The sequence below is a fragment of the Archocentrus centrarchus genome, chromosome 16 (genome assembly GCF_007364275.1).
Source record: "Archocentrus centrarchus isolate MPI-CPG fArcCen1 chromosome 16, fArcCen1, whole genome shotgun sequence".
Lineage (NCBI taxonomy): Eukaryota > Metazoa > Chordata > Actinopteri > Cichliformes > Cichlidae > Archocentrus > Archocentrus centrarchus.
Window position 1 is genome coordinate 20,323,535 of NC_044361.1, and position 26,795 is coordinate 20,350,329.

Sequence of the window (26,795 nt, forward strand, 5' to 3'; positions counted from 1 at the left end):
CATCACTTGACCCAGCTGTCTTAGCTAATTATAGGCCAATCTCCAACCTTCCTTTTCTCTCAAAGATTCTTGAAAGAGTAGTTGTAAAACAGCTAACTGATCATCTGCAGAGGAACGGTTTATTTGAAGAGTTTCAGTCAGGTTTCAGAATTCATCACAGTACAGAAACAGCATTAGTGAAGGTTACAAATGATCTTCTTAGAGCCTCTGACAGTGGACTCATCTCTGTTCTTGTCCTGTTGGACCTCAGTGCAGCTTTTGATACTGTTGACCATAACATTTTATTACAGAGATTAGAGCTTGCTATAGGTATTAAAGGTACTGCACTGCAGTGGTTTGAATCATATTTATCTCATAGACTCCAATTTGTTCATGTAAATGGGGAGTCTTCTTCACACACTAAGGTTAATTATGGAGTTCCACAGGGTTCTGTGCTAGGACCAATTTTATTTACATTATACATGCTTCCCTTAGGCAGTATTATTAGAAAGCACTGCATCAATTTTCATTGTTATGCAGATGATACTCAGCTTTACCTATCAATGAAGCCAGATGACACACATCAATTAGTTAAACTGCAGGAATGTCTTAAAGATATTAAGGCCTGGATGACCTCTAATTTCCTGCTTCTAAATTCAGATAAAACTGAAATTCTTGTTCTCGGCCCCACAAATCTTAGAAACATGGTGTCTAACCAGATACTTACTCTGGATGGCATTACTTTGGCCTCCAGTAACACTGTGAGAAATCTTGGAGTCATTTTTGACCAGGATATGTCCTTCAATGCACATATTAAACAAATAAGTAGGACCGCTTTTTTGCATTTGCGCAATATTTCTAAAATTAGAAACATCCTTTCTCAGAGTGATACTGAAAAGCTAATCCATGCATTTATTACTTCTAGGGTGGACTATTGTAATTCATTATTATCAGGCTGTCCTAAAAGCTTTCTGAAAAGCCTTCAGCTGATCCAAAATGCTGCAGCTAGAGTACTGACAGGGACTAGAAAGAGAGAGCATATTTCTCCCATATTGGCTTCTCTTCATTGGCTCCCTGTTAAATCTAGAATAGAATATAAAATCCTTCTCCTCACATACATGGTCTTGAATAATCAGGCCCCATCTTATCTCAAAGACCTCATAGTCCCATATCACCCCAACAGAACACTTTGCTCTCAGACTGCTGGCTTACTTGTGGTTCCTAGGATACTTAAGAGTAGAATGGGAGGCAGAGCCTTCAGCTTTCAGGCGCCTCTTCTGTGGAACCAGCTTCCAGCTTGGATTCGGGAGACAGACACCCTCTCTATTTTTAAGATTAGGCTTAAAACTTTCCTTTATGATAAAGCTTATAGTTAGGGCTGGATCAGGTGACTCTGAACCATCCCTTAGTTATGCTGCTATAGGCCTAGTCTGCTGGGGGGTTCACATAATGCACTGTTTCTCATTCACCTTATTTACTTTGTTTATACTCCACTCTGCATTTAATCATTAATTGATATTAATCTCTGGCTCTCTTCCACAGCATGTCTTTCTCTCCCCTCAGCCCAACCGGTCGCGGCAGATGACTGCCCCTCCCTGAGCCTGGTTCTGCTGGAGGTTTCTTCCTGTTAAAAGGGAGTTTTTCCTTTCCACTGTCGCCAAGTGCTTGCTCATAGGGGGTCGTTTTGACTGTTGGGTTTTCTCTGTATTATTGTAGGGTCTTTACCCACAATACAAAGCACCTTGAGGCTACAGTTTGTTGTGATTTGGCGCTATATAAATAAAATTGAATTGAATTGAATTGAATTAATAAAAATAAATAAGTCTCTCTGAATAACAAATTATGTACATTGTGCATATGTGCTATATTGCAATAGTCCGTGTAGAAATGGTCTGAACATACAACTGCAGCTGTATGCAGACAGGTAAACAGTGACAGAAGTGCAGTGGTGTCTATGAGGAAGTTTCCAGCTCAGCCGTTTAAGAGTCTAATGGCCGTGGGAAAGAAAGAGTGGGAAAGAAGTATGGGGCTATTATTATAGCAAAAGTGGAGATTTGTGTGTGCTTAAGTGAATCTGTCTGTAACTGGATCCACGTGTGTGCATCGTGATCTGTATTTTGATCTGTGTGTCTGTAATCAGATTTGTAAATGGGCAAAGAAATCTGCAGCGTATATATTAATGGTTGAAAAGTCTTATGGCCGGTTTCCCGTTCATGGATTAAGCATGGTCCTAGACTAAAAGGAAAAAGTCAATGAAGACCACAATAGGAAAAAATATTTATTCCAGGATTAGACTTAATCCCTGTACGGTATAGTGATGGGTCGGGCACGAACGATCCGGCTCTAAGAGCCGGCTCTTTGAAGTGAACGATGGAAGCCGGCTCCTGATAGTGAGCCGTGTGGTTTTTCTTTTCGTTCGTTTCCTTTTTTTTTTTTTTTTTTTTTTTAGTGGAAGCCGCACTTGATTGGTTAAGATGAATGGTAGCATATGATCGTCTACACTGAGCGGGAGGGGAGGGTCCACGGACACACCGCACAGTGAGTAAACAAACACCAGAGAGGGAGGGGCTCCTGCAACAGGAAAGGACAGAACAGGGCAGGTCATCAGGCAGGAGAAACAGGATCAACTCCTCAAAGGCCCTTGTTTTTTCTGATTTCCAATCTTTTGTTTTATAATTTATATTTCGAGCACTCTATTACATACTGAGTATATAAAGAAATGTTTGATATAGGCCTAATGTATGTTTTTACATTAGTAATTCATTTGACACTTTTTTTTTTTTTTAAATTAAAATCTAAGGAGCCCTTTGGGAGCCGAAAGAGCCGGCTCTTCTTTGGGAGCCGAGCCTAAAGAGCCGGAATTCCCATCACTAGTACGGGAAACTGGGCCATAAAGTTTTTCTCAAGTCACTGAAAACACACACGTCAGGCCGCCCAGCTTTACAATTGGCTCTTTTTACACACGTGACTTCTGCCGCCGCAGAATCTGTGACAGGGCTCTTTCACCCTCAGACAGGCTCACAGGCGGGTTGCGTTCAGGTCTGCTGGGACTTATTACTCGGTTAAACAGCGTCACATTAGCTTGCTGGTAGCGGTGGCTGTGCCGATGCAAGGCTGGTTCAGATGGACACTTTACTGGATTCACTACATGCTAACTATAAGTACCTCTTTCTGTTTGTTGAGTAGCTTCATCAGCAGCTCGTTTTGGAGCCGTGTGAAAAATCAAATGCAGCTGGAATGGAGACTGGAACTGGAACAGCTGATTTCTCAGCCAGCTGAAGCAGTTAGCTAAAACTGACTGTGTAGGAGTCAGTGGAGGATCTGATCAGCAGAGGCAGACTAGGATATGACTGATGTAAAAATGGTCAAAGTGCTCAAAGCTTTATCACACTGAAGGAATTATGAAACATGAATAAGCAGAATAACTGTTGAAGGAAATGAGTTTTTATGAAGCTTTAAATATAATCATGATATGCATTTGATTTTATTAGTTTATTTGCCTGAGAAATCTGTCTTAGACTGGAAAATAAGCATAACTGATTAATGACACAGAAGCACATAATATTTGGTGTCAAGAACAGTGCGTTTGTTCTGGGTATGTCTCTATCCCTAACAGATTACCAATAACAGACACAAGTACTCTGTCTCGGCAATGGCCAGCCACTGATGGAGACTACACAAACAATAAAGGGAGACTCCGAGGTCATCTGAAGAAGCAGCTGCTGTTCTCTGTTTTCCACATTTTGTTTTGTAAAATGATGTAACCAAGACAGATAAGCTGTGACTATATGAAATTCTGAGCTGAACAAGAGTGTGTGAGTACTTCATGTCATATCCAGTACAACACTGGGCATGCAGTTCTGACCCAGATTAATCTGTAAACTGTGTTACATATGGCTAATTAAATTTAATAATTGGGCTCCTTATTCTGTTGTTTTGTGTCATTCCTGTTCGATATACGAACATGCAGAAACCAAGTAAAAATGACCGTGTTCTTAATTTTCAACACTGTGTATGGATGCCTCTGCGTCCAAAGCCCAGTCACAGTAAAATACAGAGGGATGCTTCTGTGCAGCAGTCTGTGACCTCTGTCAGTACTGACTGCACCATTTATTTAATTATCAATAATACACTCAGATAATACTCAATTACAAGTAAGAGTCTGGCTTTCAGAAACAACTAAAGAATGCATCCATTATCAGCAGTACTTTATTAGTACTTTAAGCATTTCCAGAGCAAATTCCATCTTCAAACCAAGCAGCTCCCACTATGCAAACATCAGTGTCATCAGAAAAAAAAAAGCATTTTATTATTGTAAAATCTTTTCAAGGTCTTTCTTGGTGAAAAAGAAGGTTTGCAGACTCACCACCTCTGTCAGCAGATCCTCCAGCTGCAGTTTCATCTCCTCCCTGCTCCTGCTGCTGTGCCTCCAAAAGGAGGTGCAGAGGTCAGCATGATCCACTCACATACAGTCTCATGGAAATCTGCACTATATTTTGCACATTATCTCGAAGCAGTTTTCCATCACATAATAGATTGTACCATCATGTCATGTAAAATGATAAATAGACTAGGTACTTTTATAGTGCTTTTCTACTGTAGCTGAGCACTAAAAACACTTCATGCAACAGCTGTATAAAACACAGCAGGCCATATGCAAGAACACAACTGTTAATGTTCAAGAACATGTCATAATCTTGTGTTTATTCATAAGTGTTCTACTGTGCAAAATATATGATGTAAACATGAACTTTACTGCTGCAAGTACACATGTAGAACTATCATGTCATATATTCAGATGTAAATAAAATGTAAAGCACATTTCTGAGGATATTCAAACCATTGTACTTCTTTATGTGACCTTAACACTTGTTCCTTTTTATACAGAAACTGTACATCCCAGAAATTCAGTTCCTTGGAGTTCATGCTGACCTCAGCCCCAAGATCCACATTTTTCAGCAGTCCTAAAAGGTTAAACTCCTGAAGAAGTTTGAAGATTCATTTAAGCAGCAGTATCTAAAATCAAACCCTGTGCTACAGGCAGTGACCCTGCCTGAGTTGGGCTAACTGTAAGGTGTTTAATAGTAAAGAGTTTGATTTTTTAAAAGCATGTCGAGGCCCCGCGAGTCGACTGCCTTCACCATCAGCTCCTTGGGGGGAACTGCAGTTGCAGATGCTCCTGAGAGGCTGTTATAAAGACAGTGCAGACCTCGGAGACAGATCCTCTGTACTCAGGCATGCAACTCTGAACATTTAAATTGTTGCTCACACAACATGCAGAGAATGAGGAACAGAGGCAAATAAAGGAACAAAAGAAGCCAACTTAGAAGGAAAGAAATGTTATTAATAAAGCCACACAGGTGTAATATGCTCAGGCAGCACAGGTCTTATTGATGAGGTTACATTTCTGGCCTCTAAACCCCTCAAACTCAGCTCCCATCCAGTGCTGCTAAGTCCACTTATTATAAGCGACTTTGGACTTGTTTTGCTTGTTGCTTGCAAATCTCGTGAGTCGCGGTGTTTTGGGCTTGTTTTTGAATGTGAAGTTGCTTAATAAATGGTGCAGTCAGTACTGACAGAGGTCACAGACTGCTGCATAGAAGCATCCCTCTGTATTTACTGTGACTGGGCTTTGGACACAGGCATTTATTCATGTTTCATAATTCCTTCAGTGTGATAAAGCTTTGAGCACTTTGATAGATTCTGCGGCGGCAGAAGTGTAGCAAAAGTCACGTGTGTAAAAAGAGCCAATTGTAAAGCTAGGCGGCCTGACGTGTGTGTTTTCAGTGACTTGAGAAAATTTTCAACCATTAATATCTGCGCTGCAGATTTCTTTGCACATTTACAAATCTGATTACAGACACACAGATCAAAATACAGATCGCGATGCACACACGTGGATCCAGGTACATACAGATTCACGTACGCACACACAAATCTCTGCACACGTGGATTCATTTAGGGACACAGAACTTTTGCTACAATAACAGCCCCCATAGGAAAAACTCTTGACGTTAAAATGCTTACATGCATGGAGATCTGGGTGACTGGATTAAAGATGTCGTCTACGATTTGTCGTGTTTTTACCCGAGATAGTCCCACACGTCGTTTTGTTTTTCACGACGTCATCGGCTCTTCTCTTGATCCCTGCTGACAAGGTCTACATACTTAGTTCTATGGCCTGTGCGTTTGATTGATGTTTTCCTAACTTGTCCCTGCTTTTAACAAAATTAAATAAGTTCTGATTGGATATCATCTGGTTTTCATTCGTCGCGAAAATGTCAATTAATTTCGTCATTCGTTTTCATACTTTTAGGAGATAAGCCAGTATACTTGAGGGAGGCGGGAGGTAGAAAAGTTTTTTTTGTTTTTTGTTTTTTGCCTGTCTTGACTGAACCGTCCCCAGCGTTCGCATGATTAACAAATATTTAGCATTGTGTGAGATCATAAACTAGCAGAGATGTATCAAGTGACCAATATATTAATAATGTATTTATTAATAAATACCAAAGAAACTTTATCTTTTTTTAATTTTTTGGTATGTTTCTCTCATCATTCGTTTAAATTTTTGTTTTCGTTTAAATTTGATATTCCAACATTAAACAATACGGGACAAAAGAGATCTATGTAATGTGGGTCTAGGCAAGGCATGAAAGTTATTAAGTTATTTCATAAAGTTTATTTGTAGTTCTAAACATATTTAGGGTGTTTTTCCTGCACTTTTTTGTCTCTCCAAAGATATTTTTCCTGTCTCCTACAGCCTCGATTGCAACTACATGCAAATGACCAATTATGCAAATTGGGCGGTGACGTCATATAGCTCCTTCTATTTTCAGCGGCGGAAAATTTCACGTATTTTTAAATACAAAAATTGACATGTATGCTCTGTGTTCTCTGCAAACTCAAGGCACTCACTCTGTTTTTCCATTGAAGCTAAAGCCAAAGTGCTTTTCTTTTCTGTTAGTAATGTTTAGGAATTCTCCAAACAAATCATATATCTCCTTTATGCAGCAGTAAAATTCTAATACTGTAAGTTCTCATCTAATATGTGCCCATTAATTATTGTGGTCACATTCACTGTGCTGATTTGAAAATAATACGTAACTAAATGTCTTGTACCTAGTAAGATTTTCATTAACAGCCATTAATTTCAACCCTTAATGAGGGATTTTTTTCTCACTCACATTTCACTCACAGATTAAAATGTTAATGGAAAAATAATGGCATTATAATAAACTTTATCTATATGGCACATTTCTTAACAAAACTGGAAAGAAAAATGTTATAATACATTAAAAATCCAAGAAATGGTTAAAAACATTAAAACAAATAGGGAAGAGATGGATAAAGCAACTTTATTGTATCAAACATTTGTTAAAGGCTTCCATTTATTTATTTTTTAAAGTTCCCAGAGTGTTGTTCAAACATGGACCAGGAGTGTTCAGATGTCTTGAATAACACTTTGGAATGACATTTGTGCAGAATGTTAATGCACTGCTGCTTCAAGAGAGGACCTTCAACTGTCATTTTTATGGCTGTGAGGAGAGAGGATGACACCATTTATTGTCACAGCTACCGAGTGAAAACATTCATAGACATTTCTGACTGTTGCTAAAATGCATGTGCAAAAGAAATTTACTTACAAATACATAAAAAATTATAGGTGTAATGTCATATTTTACCTGGAAGATAGAAGTATAACTGTACTGTTATACATCTTTTGATATCCATTGATAGGCTAGCCCTGGTGTTTTTCTCTGATACACAATTATACTATAAAGTCTTTGTCATCTGAAAGTACAGCAGCATGAACTACAGAAAAGAGAACCTGAAAAGATTCATGGCTTGTATTCCTGTTCATCTTTGTTACCAAAACCTGCTTTTCTGGGTTTGTGTTTTCCTTCATGCAAGTTTGAAGCAATTTACTGCAAATTGTGCTAAATTTAACTAACTTGAATGATACAAATTAACGCTGCAGTGTCTCCAGAGTTGTGCTGCTTTCAAAGTCAATAATCTGTCAAATAACCATGATACTCAATAATTGTAGTTAGACTATCATAAATGTACACGTAGTATAAAGCGAGGCCAAAACAATCTGTATTCATTTATTTATTTTTTACAATTTAAGTAATTAAAAATAAATAATCATTCAATAATGACTGGTAACAGTTTATAGCAATATTCAATTATAGATCACATATAAGCATTTAGTTGATGATCAAATAATCATTTGAAAAAGATTAATATACGTCAATGCTAAATTAACTAAATACATTTAGTTTGTAAACTTCAGTAAATCATAAACTGATCATTAATAAATGGTTAATAAATAATTTGGTAGTTATTCAGAAACTGAATTCTGCAGAAATAAGTTTAAAGTCTCATTTTCTCTACACTATTTACTTAATCATGTACACATTATTGAATAGCATTAGCAAAAAGGACCATATAGGTGGATCTCATTAAGGGTGTTTTCCTGGCTTGTCGGTCAGAACACACAGCAGCCCATCACATGCAGTCTTATTTATTTACTTATGCTCAAGCATTTGAACAGTACGGTAACATCAGTAGTCATGAAAGTGTGATAGTATGGTCTGAAAGTAAAAGAACAAGATACGCAGATAAAAATGAAAACAAGATCCCCAGTTAACCAAACGTCAGCCAACAGTTCTGAAATTCATACTATTCCACCGATTTCTCCTAATCCACTCCAGTTCTGCAGGCATTAGGGAATTCACATTCAAATACAACACTGCCATCTAGTGGCTTACACTTACACTGGTCAATAACAGGTGGTCGTCACTACACGCCCTCCACAAATTGGTCACCAAGCTGGTGGCTAGCTAACAACTAATGTAAACATAACATGCATGCCACAATAACGTTAAACCAGGTTAATAACATGAATAAGGCCTAAAAAGGTAACGTATGCACAAAGTCTACTCTATGAGGAATCAGCCTCTTGAATACACAGGGAAAGCATCGTCATGATTATCATGTGTCAAAATGAACCGTAACTTTATCACACTATGAATGCCACCTACAACTCAGAATACTCATGTGAAAGGTACATTCTCCCGTATAGGCTAGTGACAATGCCCCCAAAATTTTGACATACCCCTACCGGAGGTAGAACTAAACCCAACCATGTTTTTCCTCATCTCTAAGGTCTCTTCCATATGAAATGGATTCTTGGACAAAAATATTTTAATGCCAAGATGGTTAAATTGATGAATATTTTTATATACCCCAAAAAAGAGCTCAAGTACAGCCTTTCCTCATGGAGGTTAGCATACAAAAACTAATGTAGATTAATAATGCAAGGTCTGAGAGCTTTCAGAATAGACATGGATGTGAATATCTTAAAGTATGGGGGTAAGCATAGACCTTGGAACACATACCTAAAATAGGAGGACATGGAAAAAAATATTTCAATGCAAAATGGTTTCATTTACTTTGTAATTGCTTTGCCAGGGACTGTCATAGAAACACATATGATGACTTGTTGGAAAGGTGAGGTTGTGAGGTCTGAATCCATCAATACCAAATATGTAAATGTAGCCTGCATAATCTGGGTGTTAAGTCAGTTAATGTATGAAGTGCCGCTACTGAGAGAAAGTGAAGTATTGAGAAAATTAAGTCTCCAGTCCAAAACATACTGCATGTATTGTCATATAATACAGTATACTTTTGGAATTATTGTGCTTGTTTTCTAAATCCAGCAATACCAAATATGTAAATATACCATGCGTAGTCATTTAAAAATGTGTGATCTGTCCCAAATGAAAGAATATAGCCTACTGCATTTCATTGCAATATACTAGACTGTACTGCTAAAATCACCAGAGATGAGTGAGTAGGACAGGAAACCACAAGAGAGGATAACAGTTCAGCCTTGATGGGCCTTTTAATAAACCTATAACTTAACTACACACAGTATGAATCAAATTCCTGACTCAAATCAAACAAAACGCCATCTAACAAAACAAACAAGCATGGAGGTGGAATTACTCCCTTTCTCGAGCCGCAGTGTCCAGTTTTAAGCCTGGGTTTTTAGCAGCAACCAGAACACATGCTGCTTCTGGTAGCCATTTTGGGGGTAGGCCATCGCCAATAAATACTTTGGTGAAGTCAGCTCCCCATGATGTTATAACATATCACTGCCACTCTTCCAAATAATCATCAGTAACAAAATTGGTTTTTGATTTCCTTGGATTAAAGTCCAAAGACATGCAGTTAGTGTGGTTAGGTTAATTGATCACTCTAAATTGCCCACAGGTGTGAATGCGAGTATGAATGGTTGTCTTTCTCTCTGTGTTAGCCCTGACAGGTTGGCGACCTGTACGTGGTGTACAACTGGATTAAACTTAATGAGGCTTCTGTGCTTGATGATGATAGCATCTAATGCATCTGTGATTTAGGGGATATGAACAAAACAGAAACATACGAAAGAGAACTGTTAATGCTCACATTCCGATTAGTTTAATATGTGCACATCTGTGACTGATCAGTGATTAGCAATTTACCAAGTTCTTCCTTACCTTTTTTTTTTTTTTAATAGCCTGTCTTGTCCGGCAGCTTAAAAGATGTTGCCAACATGGAAACGTTAACCTTACTTACCAGTCTGTAGCACAGCTGTCTCTGGCAGACTCCCACGTAATTATAACTGGCTGAGTTGAATTTTTCTCTGCAGGTGTGCAGCATTTTATTCTCTGTATAGTAAATACTGTATCTAGGTTAAAATATATTGAGAGTGAATTATTGACACTCTTTTTTTTTTCTTTTATTTTGTTTTTTACAGTGTGTGTGTGTCTGGGTGGGGGCTTTATTGAGTGGCTTTTTATGGTAGGTATCGGAACCTTAAGTTAGCAAGTTACAGTTCATACTTTTGATGCAAATGCAAATAAAGGCTTTTGTCCTCAGGAGAGCTCCCCAGTGGGTCTTTGTCCTCAGGTAGGGATACTGCATTACTTTTAAGAAATGTAATGTCTAATACATTACTTTTTCTTAAGAAATGACCCTAACACTGTTCTCAGAACTGTAAATGGACTAGTTCTTATAAAGTGCTTTTCTACTCTCACAGCACTTCTACAACACATTTACCCCGTTCACACAAGCACTTCCATGATTAACTAAGCTAAATGTGTTTATTATCTAACATACTAACACACAAACTTGGGGTAAAGTATCTTGCCCAAGGATACGTTGGCATGAGTACTTCGGCTAGCGTAGCCAGGAATCGAACCGCCGGCCTTCCGATCAGTAGGTGACCTGCTCTACCTCCTGAGCTACAGCCACCACATGTAACACACAACTTCTATGTCTTCTAAGAAAAACCCTGGGGGACAAAGATTCTTACTAAAGGTGAACTTGAGCACAAATGCTGAAAATGGCAAGCAAAATACTACTACTACTACTACTACTACTACTACTACTAATAACAATAATGATAATAAATATAACAATTTTGTTTTGTTTGTTTTTATTCACTTGAACTTAGCCTTCACTCTGATAAGCACTCCTAATGAGGACATGTTTGGGTTAACAGTGTCAATCACTTTATTTCTAGACTGTAAATTTGCACAGCCTGCAGACGTGCAGCTGATGGGGACGCACCAAGACAGACAAGAGACGGCTGAGTTTGTTTCAGCCGGTGTGTATCTGCTGTCACACTTTGCATGCTTGATAACATTCGTCCACTGCAGTGATTTTACTCATGAAACAAACATTGTGTTTCATACACATCAAAAACGACTGATGACTCTGTTCTGAAATGAATCAAGTAAACTCAGTGTAGAAAATGGTTTCACGTCACAAGAGGGGGATCTTATTTCGACTGAGGATTGGCCACGGACCCGCCAAGGTCCCGTCAAGGATTGGCCGGCCATTCAGTATCAGACAGAATGAAAATAAGTTTAGCAATAAAATGGGGTGTCTGGGAACTTTTTTCTTTTTCACAGTGACTGTGAGACAGTAGTTGGTGGCTTTGAGTAATTTCAAACATAAAACTTGAGGCAAAGTAAAAAAACAAACAAAAATGTTTAATGTTATTTTTTACAGCAGGTTAAGACAAGCATGTGATTACATCTCTCTGCATTCTTTAATGGCTGCATTAAATGAAGTTTAAACAAAGTCAAGTGAAAGTTAAACCAGAATTAATTAGATTATAACACTGCTGTCATTTCTCCTCACCATCCTCCTCACTCTTCCTTATTGCATATTCCATATCAATAAATCAATCATTATCATTAAGTATCTTTATTAGTCATATCATTACAAACCTTCCCCCATATACATGCACATCAACTGCACAGTTTGCATGGGTGTACATTCATAACAGAAGCAATCGTAGGTGTCTTTACAGCTGATAATGAATGTTCAATTGGAGGATAACATTTAAAGAAAAACAGATGACAGACATGGTTCTGAAATATTATGATGTCTCTTAAATGTCTTTGAAAGAGAAGTCAACTCAAAAGTTGCCATACAGCTGCTCAGTCTGCAAGAAATTTGAGAAAAAATAAATTGAGTTATCATCTCACATAAGACTCTGTAGCCTTCTATTTTTGGTCACATAACAAAACAAGCAAAATAAACCAAAGTGTATTTAACAGGGATTTGATTCAGAAAAAGTCACTCCACATAATTAATTCAAGCTCCTTACAGCAGCCATGGCATGTTTGTCACACTTGTAGGTCCATTATTGACATGATATTATTGCTCATGTACTTTTTGAATACAACAATGTGACTGAGAGGTTTCATATCTGTGCAGAAACAGGAATAAACCCTAATATATGACTTTAGCAATATAAAGTATTTTAGACAAAGTAGAACATTTTTTACAGATTCTTTAATAAGATGGAATCATTGACTGGATGTTTTGTAATATATGATTTAGATGTTTTGGACTTTACAACTCACCGCAGGGCCACTAATGCCAGGACTGACAGGTGGAGGTCGCCTCCGGTTACTGTATCAAACACAGTTGAAACGGAAGGAAATTATTCATACATAAATGAATAAACCACATTATGATCAAGCTTAAAGTTAGGGCTGGATCAGGTGACCCTGAACCATAATGTACTGTTTCTTTTCATTCACCTTATTTACTTTATTTATACTTCACTCTGTATTTAATCATTAATTATTATTAATCTCTGACTCTCTTCCACAGCATGTCTTTTGTCCTGTCTCTCTCCCCTCGGCCCAACCGGTCGCGGCAGATGACTGCTCCTCCCTGAGCCTCGTTCTGCGGGAGTTTTTCTTTCCACTGTTGCCAAGTGCGTGCTCATAGGGGGTCGTTTTTGACTGTTGGGTTTTCTCTGTATTATTGTAGAGACTTTACCCTCAAGTGCCTTGAATTGAATTGAATTGAATTGAATTGAATTGAATTGAATTGAATTGAATTGAATTGAACTGAACTGAATTGAATAGAATAGTATGTATTTTAAAGGAACAAAGGAATAGCTGTATGAAAATAACTCACTCCTTTGGGGATGGAAAGTGTGGTTTGGAGACATTGGTGGGGTTGTTTCTATGGGAGAAGAAGAAAATACAATGCTAATTCATGACTGTTTTTATTTTTAAAATGGAGTTAAATTGATTTTACTCTTATGGAGGTTGCAGTACTGCCATGTGTATAGTGGAAGGACATTAATAGGTACTTACATATAGCCGACACTGATGTTTGCAGTGCGTTCTTGGCGTCTGCAGAATGCATGGACATTTTTTAAAAAATATTTTAATGAATGTATTGTTATTGTATAGGGAAATTGAAATATATAACAAGATATGCAAGATAGTACCTTGAGAATCTGCTCCAGAATGACTGCCTGTAGAAGGACAAAAAGGGGAGATGAAGAAGATGAAGAAAAGAAGAAAAAGAAACAATTTATCTTAAAATTTGGGAAATGACTGTTTGAAAAACAAAAAAAAGAAGATTCAATATATCAAAATGCACATATATTATAATCCATCCCATCCATTCCGCTTATCCTGTTAAGGGTTGCGGGGGGGCTGGAGCCTATCCCAGCTGACACAGGGCGAGAGGCATGGTACATCCTGTACAGATTGCTAGCCTGTTGCAAGGCTAACACATTCACATTCACACCTATGGGCAATTTAGAGTGACCAATTAACCTCACCCCAGTAACTGCATGTCTTTGGACTGTGGGAGAAAACCCACGCAGACACGGGGGGAGAACATGCAAACTCCACACAGCAAGAGGTCCCGGCCAAGGTGGAATCGAGCCCATTCTAGCTGTGAGGCAGCAGTGCTAATCACCACGCCACTGTGCTGCCTATAATATAATACAGAATTTAAAATAATCTCAATTAAATGTTGAACTGTTCAACAGTAAAAGTGGTAAAAATCTAAATCAGCAGCATTAAAGACCATTTACCTGGGGTTCCGCTCGTGATGCCACCCCATGCGATTTTCTTCTTCTCTACTGAAAAGGTTACTGTTGTAGACATAAGGATTAAAATTAAGGATTTATTTGTGGATTAAAAGTAAATGCTCACTTTAGGAAAAAAAAAACATACCGGGAAACTCTGCTCCAAATGGACCTCCTGTATGGAAAACAAAGCATTATTAGTTGGTTTGTGTCTCCAGTATTTGTTCTGTTTTTAAAACAAATTGCTAATATACCGTTTCTCTGGTCTTGGTGGTCTGTCTCTGTCTTCAGGGTATCTCCTAAATATTTTAATAAGAAGACCATTTAAAAAAAAAAAAGCAAGGCACAGTCTATGCCTTACTTTAAAAATATGGCACAGTTTTTACCCAGTAAATCACATCACTGACATCAAGAAATCTTAAAACCAATTTTAAAAAGGTTTACCTGGATAATCTATCGAAGAGTGATCTTCTGTAAAATTTGAAATTACAGAGGGAATTATTAATTTTTTATTACATTAGTTTGGTGGAGACAAAAAAAGAAAGAAAAAACTTGTGAGGAATAAATGACAAAAGTGTTTTCATCTATGCTTCATAAACTCATACGTCACTTCTGTATATCATTAATTTAAAATGACCATTGTAACTTAATATTTCTTATCTACATGTGTATTAAGGCCCCATTTCTAAAAGACTGCTCAAAAAGTCCTACCAGTAATTCAATCGTCAATAAAAAATGTGATCAATCTATCTCTATTAATCGGCTATGTGCCACAGGCCTTTTAATAAGGTGGTAGTAAATAAACCATTACTTAAAAAGCCATCACTCGACTCAGCTGTCTTAGCTAATTATAGGTCAATCTCCAGTCTTCCTTTTATCTTAAAATTTCTTTCAAGAATAGTTGTAAAACAGCTAATTGATCATCTGCAGAGGAATGGTTTATTTGAAGAGTTTCAGTCTGGATTCAGAGTTCATTACAGTACAGAAACAGCATTAGTGAAGGTTACAAATGATCTTACAGCCTTTGACAGTGGACTCATCCCTATACCTGTCTTGCTAGACCTCAGTGCAGATAAAGTGTTGACCATAATATTTAATTACAAAGATTAAAGCATGTCGTAGGTATTAAAGGCAGTGATTTGAATCATATTTATCTAACAGACTCCAAATTGTTCATGTAAATGGGGAGTCTTCTTCACGCACTAAGGTTAATTATGGAGTTCCACAAGGTTCTGTGCTAGGACCAATCTTATTTACATTATACATGTTTCCCTTAGGCAGTATTTTTAGAAGGTACAGTGTAGCAAAATTTTTCATTGCTATACAGATGGTGTGACTGTTGTTGTGATTTTGCTATATAAACAAAACTGGATTGAAATGAATTGAACTGTATTATCACTTTTGCTCATGCAGCTCATTCAGCCATCACAACTTCTTTCTTCTGTGCCATATATGATATTGTTGATGAGACTGATTTCCAGTTGATGAGGACAGATAAGTAGTTCTAGCAGAGTCTTGATCCTTTTAAATCTTTTGGATTTATTTTGAATTCCTCAAAAGTGCAGAGCCTTTTCTGCCAAATTCATTCATTTGTGATGAGAGGCCTTTTCCCTGGTTTAAGTGCTCATGACTGAAGTATGTAATTTTTTAAAGCACTTTTTAGATTAAAATGACCTTTTATCTTACCTTTTTTCTGGTCGAGGTGGTGGTTTCAGTGAGCTCTCTGTGTGCTTTCTGTTGGTTTGTGGAAAAATAATTCTACTTTAGAGCCAGCAGAAGTTAACATCCTTAAACAGACGACTACAATCAACATCAGAAATGCTTTGGCATGTTTTGAATTAGCATAATATTTACTCAACCTTTTCCTCCAGAAGAACACTGCAGCTATGGTGATTATGATCAGGGCTAAAAGTGAGACTGGAAAAGCCACTGGAGCAGCACATTTAAACTGGTACAGCAGTGATCCTGGTGATGTAAATACATTGAGGTTAAAGAAAACAATGCAACCTATGAAATACTTGATAAAGATATACAGGACAGACAATGCTTATGCTCTAACCCTTCACATTGAACTTGACTGTGTGGGCTTGTTCTTTTTCACGCCAAAAGGTGGCAGTACAGGTTAGGCTTCTGTCACCGTCTCCTTCAGTAACTGTGAAACTGATTGTGGAAGTTGTTTGCCAGATGCCTTGTGACATCATGGTGTGTGAGACCTCACTGGTGAGGTTAGCTACACTCCATGAGAACACTGGAGGATGTGATGAACATGTGTGTGTAACAGAACACGATACAGTTATAGTTGAACCAGCATCAGTAGCTTCTGGAAGAGGGCTCATCACTGGTTTTTCTGGAGAAGCTGGGGATGAGAAACACAAAGAAGAGCATAGTTAAGACTTAGAAAGCAATGTGCTTGGCATGTTTTAATGACCTACAATGGGACTCCAAACCTTTCATAACAATAAATACACAGCTGTTGTTAAATGTATATGTCTTATGTCCTTTCTCTGCAGAGAAACAAAAGGGTCCGTTGTCAAAGGGCTTGATGTCATCGATCTCCAGTGAGCAGTTTCCCTCATTCAGATTTCCTAACATTTTGGTTCGGCCCTTAAAGTGATCAATTACGTTGCTCTGGCCATCATGGAAGACAATGCCTCCAATTTTTTTGGACCAGATGCCACGGGTCATTGGTTCATCCTCTTCATGCTGGAAACTGCAGGGAATCACCACACAGGAGCGAGTCAAGGCGCTAAATCTGAAAGGGACGTCAGCAGGCATAGCAGAAGTTGCTGTAAATGCGAGATAAATCTACAATTAGATGCTGGTGTAAATCAAACCTCTTTCGATGTGACATGATAAAATGAAAAGGAAAAAAAAAAGAGTTTCAAAGTGCTGAGAAGCATACTTACTGTAATTTTCATGTGGATCTCTCTCATATTCTGGAAAAATGGAAAACTTTTATTAACAACACTTTATTTTTTTTTTTCTGGAAAGTTAGATGAAAAAGGTTCAAGTAAGGTGCAAGCCATTAGCTTAGATTGATTACAATCAGGAGGAAAAAGCAACTGACCACATGTAAGTTGGTTATTCCATTGGAAACCAAAAAGATGTCTATATGTCATCATGATGTACTTGCTTCTATTACCAAAACAAAACTGACTATTTAGTCTTTTAGATTTCCCTCATCAGTTCCTGCGCCACTCCAAGATAAGTAACTAGTGGCTTCAGCTATAAATACTGTTTGAATCCATCATTGCCCAAAAGCCCTCATTCATTTCTATATGCAGGCAGGTCTTTACTTTTCTCTGTAATTCTCGTTGTGCAAATGTTTTGTGGCTCTTTTCCTCCATCTATCCATCCTTCCATTTTCTTTCTTTTGTTCAATTCAGGGTTGCAGGGGTGCTGAAGCCTATGCCAACTGTCATAGAGCCAAAGTTGGTGCACACCCTGAACAAGTTGCTTGCCTATTGCAGGGCTGGCAGATCCCATGTGCATGTCAAATGCTTTCCTGGATACATTATCTGAAAATATTACATCTCCCCTTTTTTGCCCTTCTCAATAACTGATTCAGCTATTGTATGTTCACATGCAATGCCTAAGTCAAAACACTAGCACATATTTAACACTGGTCAAGCTTGCAGTTTCCTCTTGTTTCCAGTATTTATGCTAACCTAAGCTAATTAGTGCTTGCTGGCTTTATTGGTTATCAACCAATTTAGCTAATACTTCTTTCCTACAGAAATCTAATATTTTGTAAAGTATCAAAGCATTAGGAGGCCACTGTGTGTAACATGTAGGAACTCACTTTTCACAGTAAGCGTTACAGAGCTTGAAGACTCTCCAGTAATAAACTGAGCAGTGCAAGTCAAAGGTTTACCATCATCACTTAGGGAGGGAATAAATGTTAGATTTGAGACTATATTGTATGTTTTTACAGAAATCTGTTTGGTGTTCAATGAACTCTGCATGTCTTTGTAGTTCCAGATGATAGTTGGTGCATTTTTCTTGCACTTGTAGATAACAGAACAGATGACATTTGTCGCCATGCCCTCTGTTAACTCTCCTGGTGGTTCATTCATAGTGATTTCCTGAAATGGACCTAAGCAAAAAAGTGAAAGTGAATCTTATGCAGGCATTTTTATTTAATTAAATTAATTAACACATCAACTGACATAAAACTCACATTCAACATTCAGTGGAATTTCCTCGGTGGCTTTCTGACCCCCAGAGTAGGTAACAGTACAACTGGTGCTCTGGTGCTCTTCTTCCACTGTCCAAATTCGCTCTACTGTCCTTTCCCAAATCCCTTCAGATACCAAAGTGTCTATGGTCTTGTCTGTTCCAGGTATACCACTTAGGCTTAGGACTGGGGGAGCAGACATACATGCATGACGTACACTGCAGGACACAGTGCCCTGCTCTCCGACTCTGGGAGTACCAATAATGATTAGCTGTGGTTCTGGTGCATGTTCTGTGAAAACAAAACAAACATTTAAGAGCCACAGTGACACAATTTATGTTCCAGGTGTACAAAAACCTATTTCAGTATGAAAAAAGTGACATTTGTAACTTTAGTAATAAATAAAACTACAGTATTTCTTCAGTGTGTCATGTCGCATTTCCTTTGTTTACATAAATGTGTTTATTTTTGAAGGTCAGTTTGTGGAAAGGAAATGCAATGGTTATTCAGTTTGTCATACTAAATATTATAGTTCATATTGCTTTACTATTTGATATAGAAAAAAAAAATCCCCAAGATCACAAACTGTTAAAATCAATCCCAAATGACTGACTGTGGTGACTAGTGAAGTCCTGACTAGCTTTATGTAGTTCTTTATATAAATGCATTTTTGGAATTTAAGTTGAATTGGCTATAAAGTGGAAATCAATCAACACTTACCTGAAACAATAAGTTCAGTAGATCCATCATAAAATAAGTGACCTGTAGTGTGGTAGGAACTAATCAAGTTCTTATCTATCCATGGATAGAGTCGGTCGTGGTTGTGTGACATCTCCAGCCTTTCAATCTTAAGACTACAGTTCTGCTCCGCCACTGATCCAATCAAGCTTGTTCTACCATTAAACTTACTAATAACATCACCTCTCTGATTAAATACAGCTGGGTATCCATTGCTCTGGTACAAGTACCATATAACTTCAAGTTCTTTAGGCTGGGAATTACTGTAGGAGAATTTGCATGGAATAACAAGACATGATCCTTTCAACCCAGGTATGCTGCGTGGAGCAGTGAAGGACCAACCACGATTGAGCATGTTTCCTGTGAAACGAAAAAGAAAATTTGAAGGAAAGTTGTTGATCTTTAAGACATCTTTTAAAACAATATTACCTGTGTGGTTTGGATTAGTTAGTGGCATTGTGGTTTTATTTGATTCATTGGTTAGCCAGTATCTGTGCAATGAATCCATAATTTAGGGAGTACAGGCTGATTTACTAAATACAGTTTTTCACTGCTGCCAAAATATGGTCATAAGTGCAGCAAAGGAGCAAACCCAAACAGGAGCTATCACAGTTACTTTAATGCTGACGTGAGTTGTAAGCAGTTACCCCAGAAAGTTCTGTTCATCTGGATGCATTTTCAATGAAAGAAACATTTTGCCACTCATCCAAGTGACTTCTTCAGGCCCCATTTACACGAGAACGATCTGGTGGAAATGGTATCGTTTTTCCATTTTCATTTTTGAAAAGTAACGTGTTCAGACAGAAGTGTTTTAAAAACCATCACTGGTCACACTGAACCACAAGATGCTGAAAGCGCTGTAGTTCCCATGATAGGTCACAATTTGGCAGTGTGTGCATAGGAGTTGCAAACATAGTGCACATGTGCCTCCCATTTTCAAAAGTAGCATTTTAGCCGTTTTGCACAAAGAAGGGAGTGTTTTGAAAATGTTCCACTCTGGACCCCATTTTTTAAATTGTGACATTTTCAGGGACTGAAAACATTCTGAATGGGACCTCAGTCTTAGCTGACTGCAGGTTACAGTACATTTGCATAATGATTGAAACTAACTAACTGCTATATAGTGGCCATAGTGGTTCTCACCACTTAACGACATGCATTATGTTTCTTTGGGGTGGCTGTAGCTCAGTAGGTAGAGCAGGTCACCTACTGATCAGAAGGTCAGCGGTTCGATTCCTGGCTACTCCAGGCTACATGCCAATGTATCCTTGGGCAAGATACTTAACCCCAAGTTGCTCTCCGACCGTCCCGTCGGAGTATGAATGTATGTGAATGATAGTTAATTAAAAAGCACTTAGCTTAGTACATATGGAAGTGCTTGTATGAATGGGAGTGCATGGGTGAATGTAAACATGTTGTACTAGCGTTTTGAGTGCTCATACTGAGTAGAAAAGCGCTATATAAGAGCTAGTCCATTTGTGCCACTCCTTGGAAGTCCTTGGATTTCCTTGGCACTGAAAACGCTGTTCCCAGATGAACAAAATCATCTGTATGGGATTTCCTGACCTGGTTGACTATGTATTTATCAAGACACAATATAAGCAGTTACTGTCATCAAAAGACATTTTTTTTCCTGACATTGTGTCAGAGTATGTTAACTTGTCCTATTATATTTGATGCTCTAAAAATAAAAGATTGTGCATAAATCTCAGCAGGTATTAATATATCTTGGTTCAAGCCCATTGGATTAAAGCTCCAAGTCATGTTTCAGTTGCATTTTGACTGCACTTCATTTCAAATGCAAAAAATGTCTTTCTCCAACTATCACTGGACCTAATCGTAGATTCAGCAATATTAAGAGAACAATAACAAATATGAATAGTAAACTGCACTTTGTCAAAATATCGTTTATTGCCAAGATTGTTTGCGAAGCAGAAGAAATTCATTAAAGTCCTAACATACAGCTACTCTAATAATTATTATTTCCACTTACTCTTTACCCGCAGGGTGATGCTCATTTCTTGTGTCTGCCCCCCTTTGAATTGTGCATAGCATGTAACAGATCTTCCATTGTCACTGGGCGAAGATTTAAATGAGAGTATAGAGACAGTCCTCCACTGAGAATCCCCTGGTACCTTTTCTTTATAAGTGAATGCTGCCACACTGCCATAGTTCCATGTGAAGGTTGGACTATGTTTGCTGCATGTGTATAAGGCAGTGCAGGTTACACTGCTATTATACCCCTCAAGAAATTCATCTGATGCAGAACTAATTTTCAGTGGTGAGATGGAGCCTGAGATATAAATGGTAAATGTTAAAATTTTAAGGTCAAATTCAATTCAGTACATGGATATAGTACACATCAGATATATCACATTGTACTCACATTCAACATTCAGTGGAATCTCCTTTTTGACTTTCTGACCCACAGGGTAGCTAACAGCACAGCTCACACTCTGGTGCTCTTCTTCCACTGTCCAAATTCGCTGTACTCTCCTTTCCCAAATCCCTTCAGATACCAGAGTGTCCACGGTCTGGTCTGTTCCAGTTATACCAGTTAGGGTTAGAGTCGGGGGAGCAGAAAAACATGCATGGCGAACACTACAGGACACATTGCCCTGCTCTCCCACTCTGAGAATATTAGTAATGATCAGCTGTGGTTCTGGTGCATTTTCTATGAAATCAAAGCAAAAATTGAGAGTTATAGTGACACAGCAGCTTCTGGGTGATTTGCAGTCATTTTAAAACAGAATAAATTAAACTTAATTTGAAGTGAAAGGAAAGAAAAAATTACCAATAGCTCTAAATATATATTCCACTTGATTTTATTTGGCTCACTGTTTCAGTATAAGTATGGTAGCTATTAACTAATAAACTAATGTCACTGAAAATTTGTATTGGGTTTACTCAACACAATTTCCCATTAGCCATAAATAGCTCAAGGTTCTAACCACAGCTCACACATATGCAGAAGCAAGTCATGGTAATTTATACATGTACAAAACTAGAATACAATATATTTTTTTAATTTTATTAAACAACATAATATTTCACCATAAGGCCTGAAGGTTGTTATACTAAAATGTATTATTCAATGTTCACACCAAAGAGAATTGAGTTTGTCCTGGCCGGGGCTGCACATATTCATTTACCTTGCGATAGATATGTTCACTGTGAAATATATAGTTTTCTTTTGATTTTGTTCTATACACAATAATTGATTTTATCTTAACTAAACGTAATCATTGAAATTGTTAACCCCACGAAGGAATATCACCCAATGGTTACACAAGTGCTCAGGCTAAATGTTGTAGCACATACTGATTTGTTTTTTATACAGTAAGAAATCCCCAAGATGCTTCATATTCCCACAAAGAAAATGAATCCAGAATGACTGCAGTGATTAATGAAGTCCTGCTTGCAGCTTCCCGTGGTCATCTGGATGATTGCGTTCTTGAAATTTAAGTTGAATTGAATATAAAACAGGAAATGAATAAATGCTTACCCAAAACATTAAGTTCAGTAGAACTATCATAAAATGGATGACTCGTGATGTCGAAGGAGGTAATCGAGTTCTTATCTATCCATGGATAGAGTCGGTCATGGTTGTGTGACATCTCCAGTCTTTCAATCTTAAGACTACAGTTCTGCTCCGCCACTGATCCAATCAAGCTTGTTCTACCATTAAACTTACTAGTAACATCCCCTCCCTGGTTAAACACAGCTGGGTACCTATTGCTCTGGTACAAGTACCATATCACTTTAAGACCATTAGGCTGGGAGTTACTGAAGGAGAATTTGCATGGAATGACGAGACATGATCCTTTCAACCCAGTTACACTGCTTGGAGTAGTGAAGGACCAACCCCGATTGAGCATGTTTCCTGTAACAGAGAAGAAACTTTTGAAGCACGTTTTGATTCTTTTAAGTATAAAAAAAAAAAGTTCAGACTTTTTTAGTTTGTTACTGACCTCGGCCTGACGTTAAAGGTCAGAGGTCAAGTTTTCTGAAAATTTTGCGAACACAGTAACTCGAGAATGATATGACCAGCAAGACCATTCAAACTTCACTCACTTGTTCACTGACATCACTATAACAGCTCTGTGACCCCACCCCCCCAACCATGAATCCAAAACAGCCGAGCGTTGGCACCAGCTAGCGGTGTCCACAAATGTTTGATCTCATATTCCCTCTGTGTTGATCTCAACCACATGTGAGGAAATTATTTATTAACTATTTATCTGCTGAACAGCCCATTGTGTTCACCAGCTTGTTGCTAACCACTGACACAGCCAGGACTTAAATTCATACATTACCCCCTCTAACCCCAAAACTCTTGCAAAGCAATCAATGCATTAGATCCATTATCATGGTAGGTACAAGTCCGTTCTGTCCTCTATCAGTCATCATACTTCTGAGACATGGATTCAAGTCTCATAAACTGTTCACAGCACTCTGTTGCAAGGGTTTTAGGTGTGTAGTGTTTAGTTGTTAAATGAAAATAAATATATGTACTTACTCTTTACCCGTAGAATGATGCTCGCTTGTTGTGTCTGGCCTCCAGTGAAATGTGCATAGCATATCAGCAATCTTCCATTGTCATTAGCAGATGCTGTAAATGTCAGTCTGGAGATAGTCCTCCACTGAGCCTCTTTAGATATCTTGTTATTCTCATAAGAGGCTGGCATACTACCATAATTCCATTTGAGAGTTGGAATATTTCGAGAGCATGTGTATGAGGCGGTGCAGGTTACTTTACTTGGATGTCCTTCCAGAAATTCGTCTGAAGTAGAGCTGATAGTCAGCCCTGAAATGGAGCCTAGGATACATATAAAAATTGTCAAATATTAAAGACAGCATGGAAAAAAAAAAGAAAACATAGATTTTATTCTTGCATGCTCATTACATACATTCTGCGGTTAAGGTTGTAGAGGCTGATGCAGAGAGACGACCATGGTGTTGGACAGAGCACTCCACAATTTGATATTCTTTCTCTATGAATAAAGTGGTTGTCAATATAGTTTTGGATCTTCCATCAGATTGAGGACTATGGCTCAGGTGTTTATTTTGCAGTGGGATGTTGAGCTCCAGAGTTGGAGGATAAGTGGGACAAGTGTGATAAACACTACATTGCACCATTACTGACTCTCCAACCTTCTTGATTCCAAAGATATCAATAACCGGTTTATCAGCTGTGCCTTCAAAAAGGAATACAAAGAATCAAATAATCATATCTATAATCAAATTTAATGATAGATTTACAGTCAAAGTTCAAATTAGTTACCTACCCACAACTTCAATTGTTACAGTTGTGTCAAAGAAGCGATAGGTTCCTCTTCCAACATTCTCAGGATCCACCCAGGGATAAAGCGTCTGACTGTGATCAGACCAGGTCACTGGTTCGATCATCAGACTGCATTGCCGATTGTATGAAGAGCTAGATACATGTGTTCTTCCTTTAAATTGGTCCAAGACATTACCCGGATACCAGTTGTCATAAACTAAAGGATATCCACTGCTTTCATATTTGTACCACACTATACGATCTGGTCTTTTAGGTGGATATTTAGAGTAATCATAACTGCAAGGGATAACAAGACAGGAACCCTTCAATGCTTTGATATTTCTTGGCATTGTTACACGCCAAGCACCGGAGCTGCAGAAAATACACCCTGCAAGAGTACCATGAGAAAGATTAAAATATAAAACACATAAACACACACACACGTAGACACACACACACGTGTGTGTGTGTGTGTGTGTGTGTGTGTGTGTGTGTGTGTGTGTATATTGCCATACCTAGAATATAGAAGTGCAGGAAAAATTCTCCAAATCCAGACATCTTATGAATGATATCACATTCCTGAAATACATATGAAATTGCCATCTTAACATTATTCACGTACAGAAATAATTCTGAAGTTTGTTTCTAAAGGTTCCTAAAATGTAGAATTCTGAAGTTAATGTTGAAGTCAGATGATTTTTCATGAAGCTGATGATAGATTCAACCAGTAAAAACACAAACAATAATAAACAAATAAATAAACAAACCAGCCCCAAACTATGAAAGCATAATGTATTCATTGATGAGTAACATTTTTTCCTGCTTCTCTGATTTAAAAAGATGATTATTTCAGAAAATCAAAGAGACCATTTGATAAAATAATAAATACTAATCTTGATAGAACTTTCTATTACAGCTCAATAATAATGTGGTGGTAGTTGATGGATAAGGCAAAAACATGGGGTAATAAGGTAAAAACAAAAAGGTAATGGAATAATAATAATAATAATAATACAATAGTAGTAAGTTATGAGCACTTAATTTAGAAAATAATATCTAATTATATCTAAATATCTAATTATCTTGTCTACTTAAAGCTGAGTAATGTAATTGTTTATTAACAGGTCAGAAATATGGGGTAATGATGAGGAAAGAAACATATGCCTCTGAAGTAAGACCAAATAGTATAGTGATATATTGGTAACAATATTATAATATGATAAAAAATTACAATATATGTGGAATACATTTTTTTTATATAATGACTTGTGGTAGTAACCACATAATAATTAATAAATTAATGCTAGTTGATGCTGCAATATATTTCATTAGATAAAAGAAAATCATATCCAACATGTGCTCACATGAGGCATGTGCTAATAAGATCAAAGCTATCCTGCATCAACATGGTAATATTATTCTATGATATTAAAGCATCAGCCAGTATCACCTTATTATTAGGAGGGTACCACCCTAAGTCAGCATATAAAAATTCTACATTACACGTTACATTCACACACAGTTCAATGTAGCATTATTCAACTTTAATACAATATAATTACTTGGACATTCTTTTGGCAATTAAGTGGTAATAATTTGCTCTTTCCATGTAATTAACTTTTTAAACCTTATTACCACACTATTACCATATTGCTACCAAGCTATCATAGAAAGTGCTACCAATATCTTTGAATGCCAAGAGAATCTCAATTGACTTAAGGTTAATTTTCATGAGCATTTATGCCTAATACTTGAAACATTGGGCTAAAGTGATGGCTTTGAGTCATAGAAAAATGTTACTTTACAGACCTTTTACAGACTGTACTAGGTATAGCTGTGTTTTTGAGGGTCACTTGAACCAGTGTGTTTTGAGAATATGTGGCAATGCATCTACAATGCATTCAGGCTGTCTACATGGTGACTTAAAATACAAAAAAGACAGTGTTTCAAAATGTCTGTGTAGGTTCTCAGTCAGGTGTGTTCTTTCACAAATAAAAAACATGCCATGTAAACATGTATCACCTGAGTGTAAAAGTACAATTTTTACTTTCCTTTTCCTTCACAAAAACCCAACATTTCTAATTTAAAAAGTATTCTTCAATTTACTTACCTCCACAGATGAATAGTCATGAGGCCTTTTCACACCTTAAGACAAACTAAAAATGCAACTTTCTGAGCATTTAGTGTGGGTGGAGGGTGTGATTTTCCACCCACAAGGA

At 37.6% G+C, this 26,795-nt stretch overlaps 1 protein-coding gene across 1 annotated transcript; it reads right to left on the minus strand.

Moving 5' to 3' along the window:
* Positions 1-12,000: 12,000 nt before the first annotated feature.
* LOC115794589 (uncharacterized) lies at positions 12,001-26,716 on the minus strand. Its single transcript, XM_030750177.1, has 25 exons — positions 26,687-26,716; positions 25,092-25,155; positions 24,581-24,964; positions 24,203-24,490; positions 23,812-24,111; positions 22,798-23,175; positions 21,679-21,966; positions 21,286-21,585; positions 19,275-19,652; positions 18,558-18,845; positions 18,180-18,473; positions 17,284-17,313; positions 16,825-17,163; positions 16,437-16,733; positions 16,237-16,342; positions 16,064-16,111; positions 14,822-14,848; positions 14,632-14,676; positions 14,526-14,552; positions 14,384-14,443; positions 13,787-13,813; positions 13,650-13,688; positions 13,468-13,515; positions 12,903-12,951; positions 12,001-12,478 (listed from the first exon to the last, which is right to left on the minus strand). The coding sequence occupies exons 2-25, from the start codon at positions 25,132-25,134 to the stop codon at positions 12,452-12,454; spliced, it is 4,110 nt and encodes a 1,369-aa protein (XP_030606037.1). The 5' UTR covers positions 25,135-25,155; positions 26,687-26,716; the 3' UTR covers positions 12,001-12,451.
* Positions 26,717-26,795: the final 79 nt, after the last annotated feature.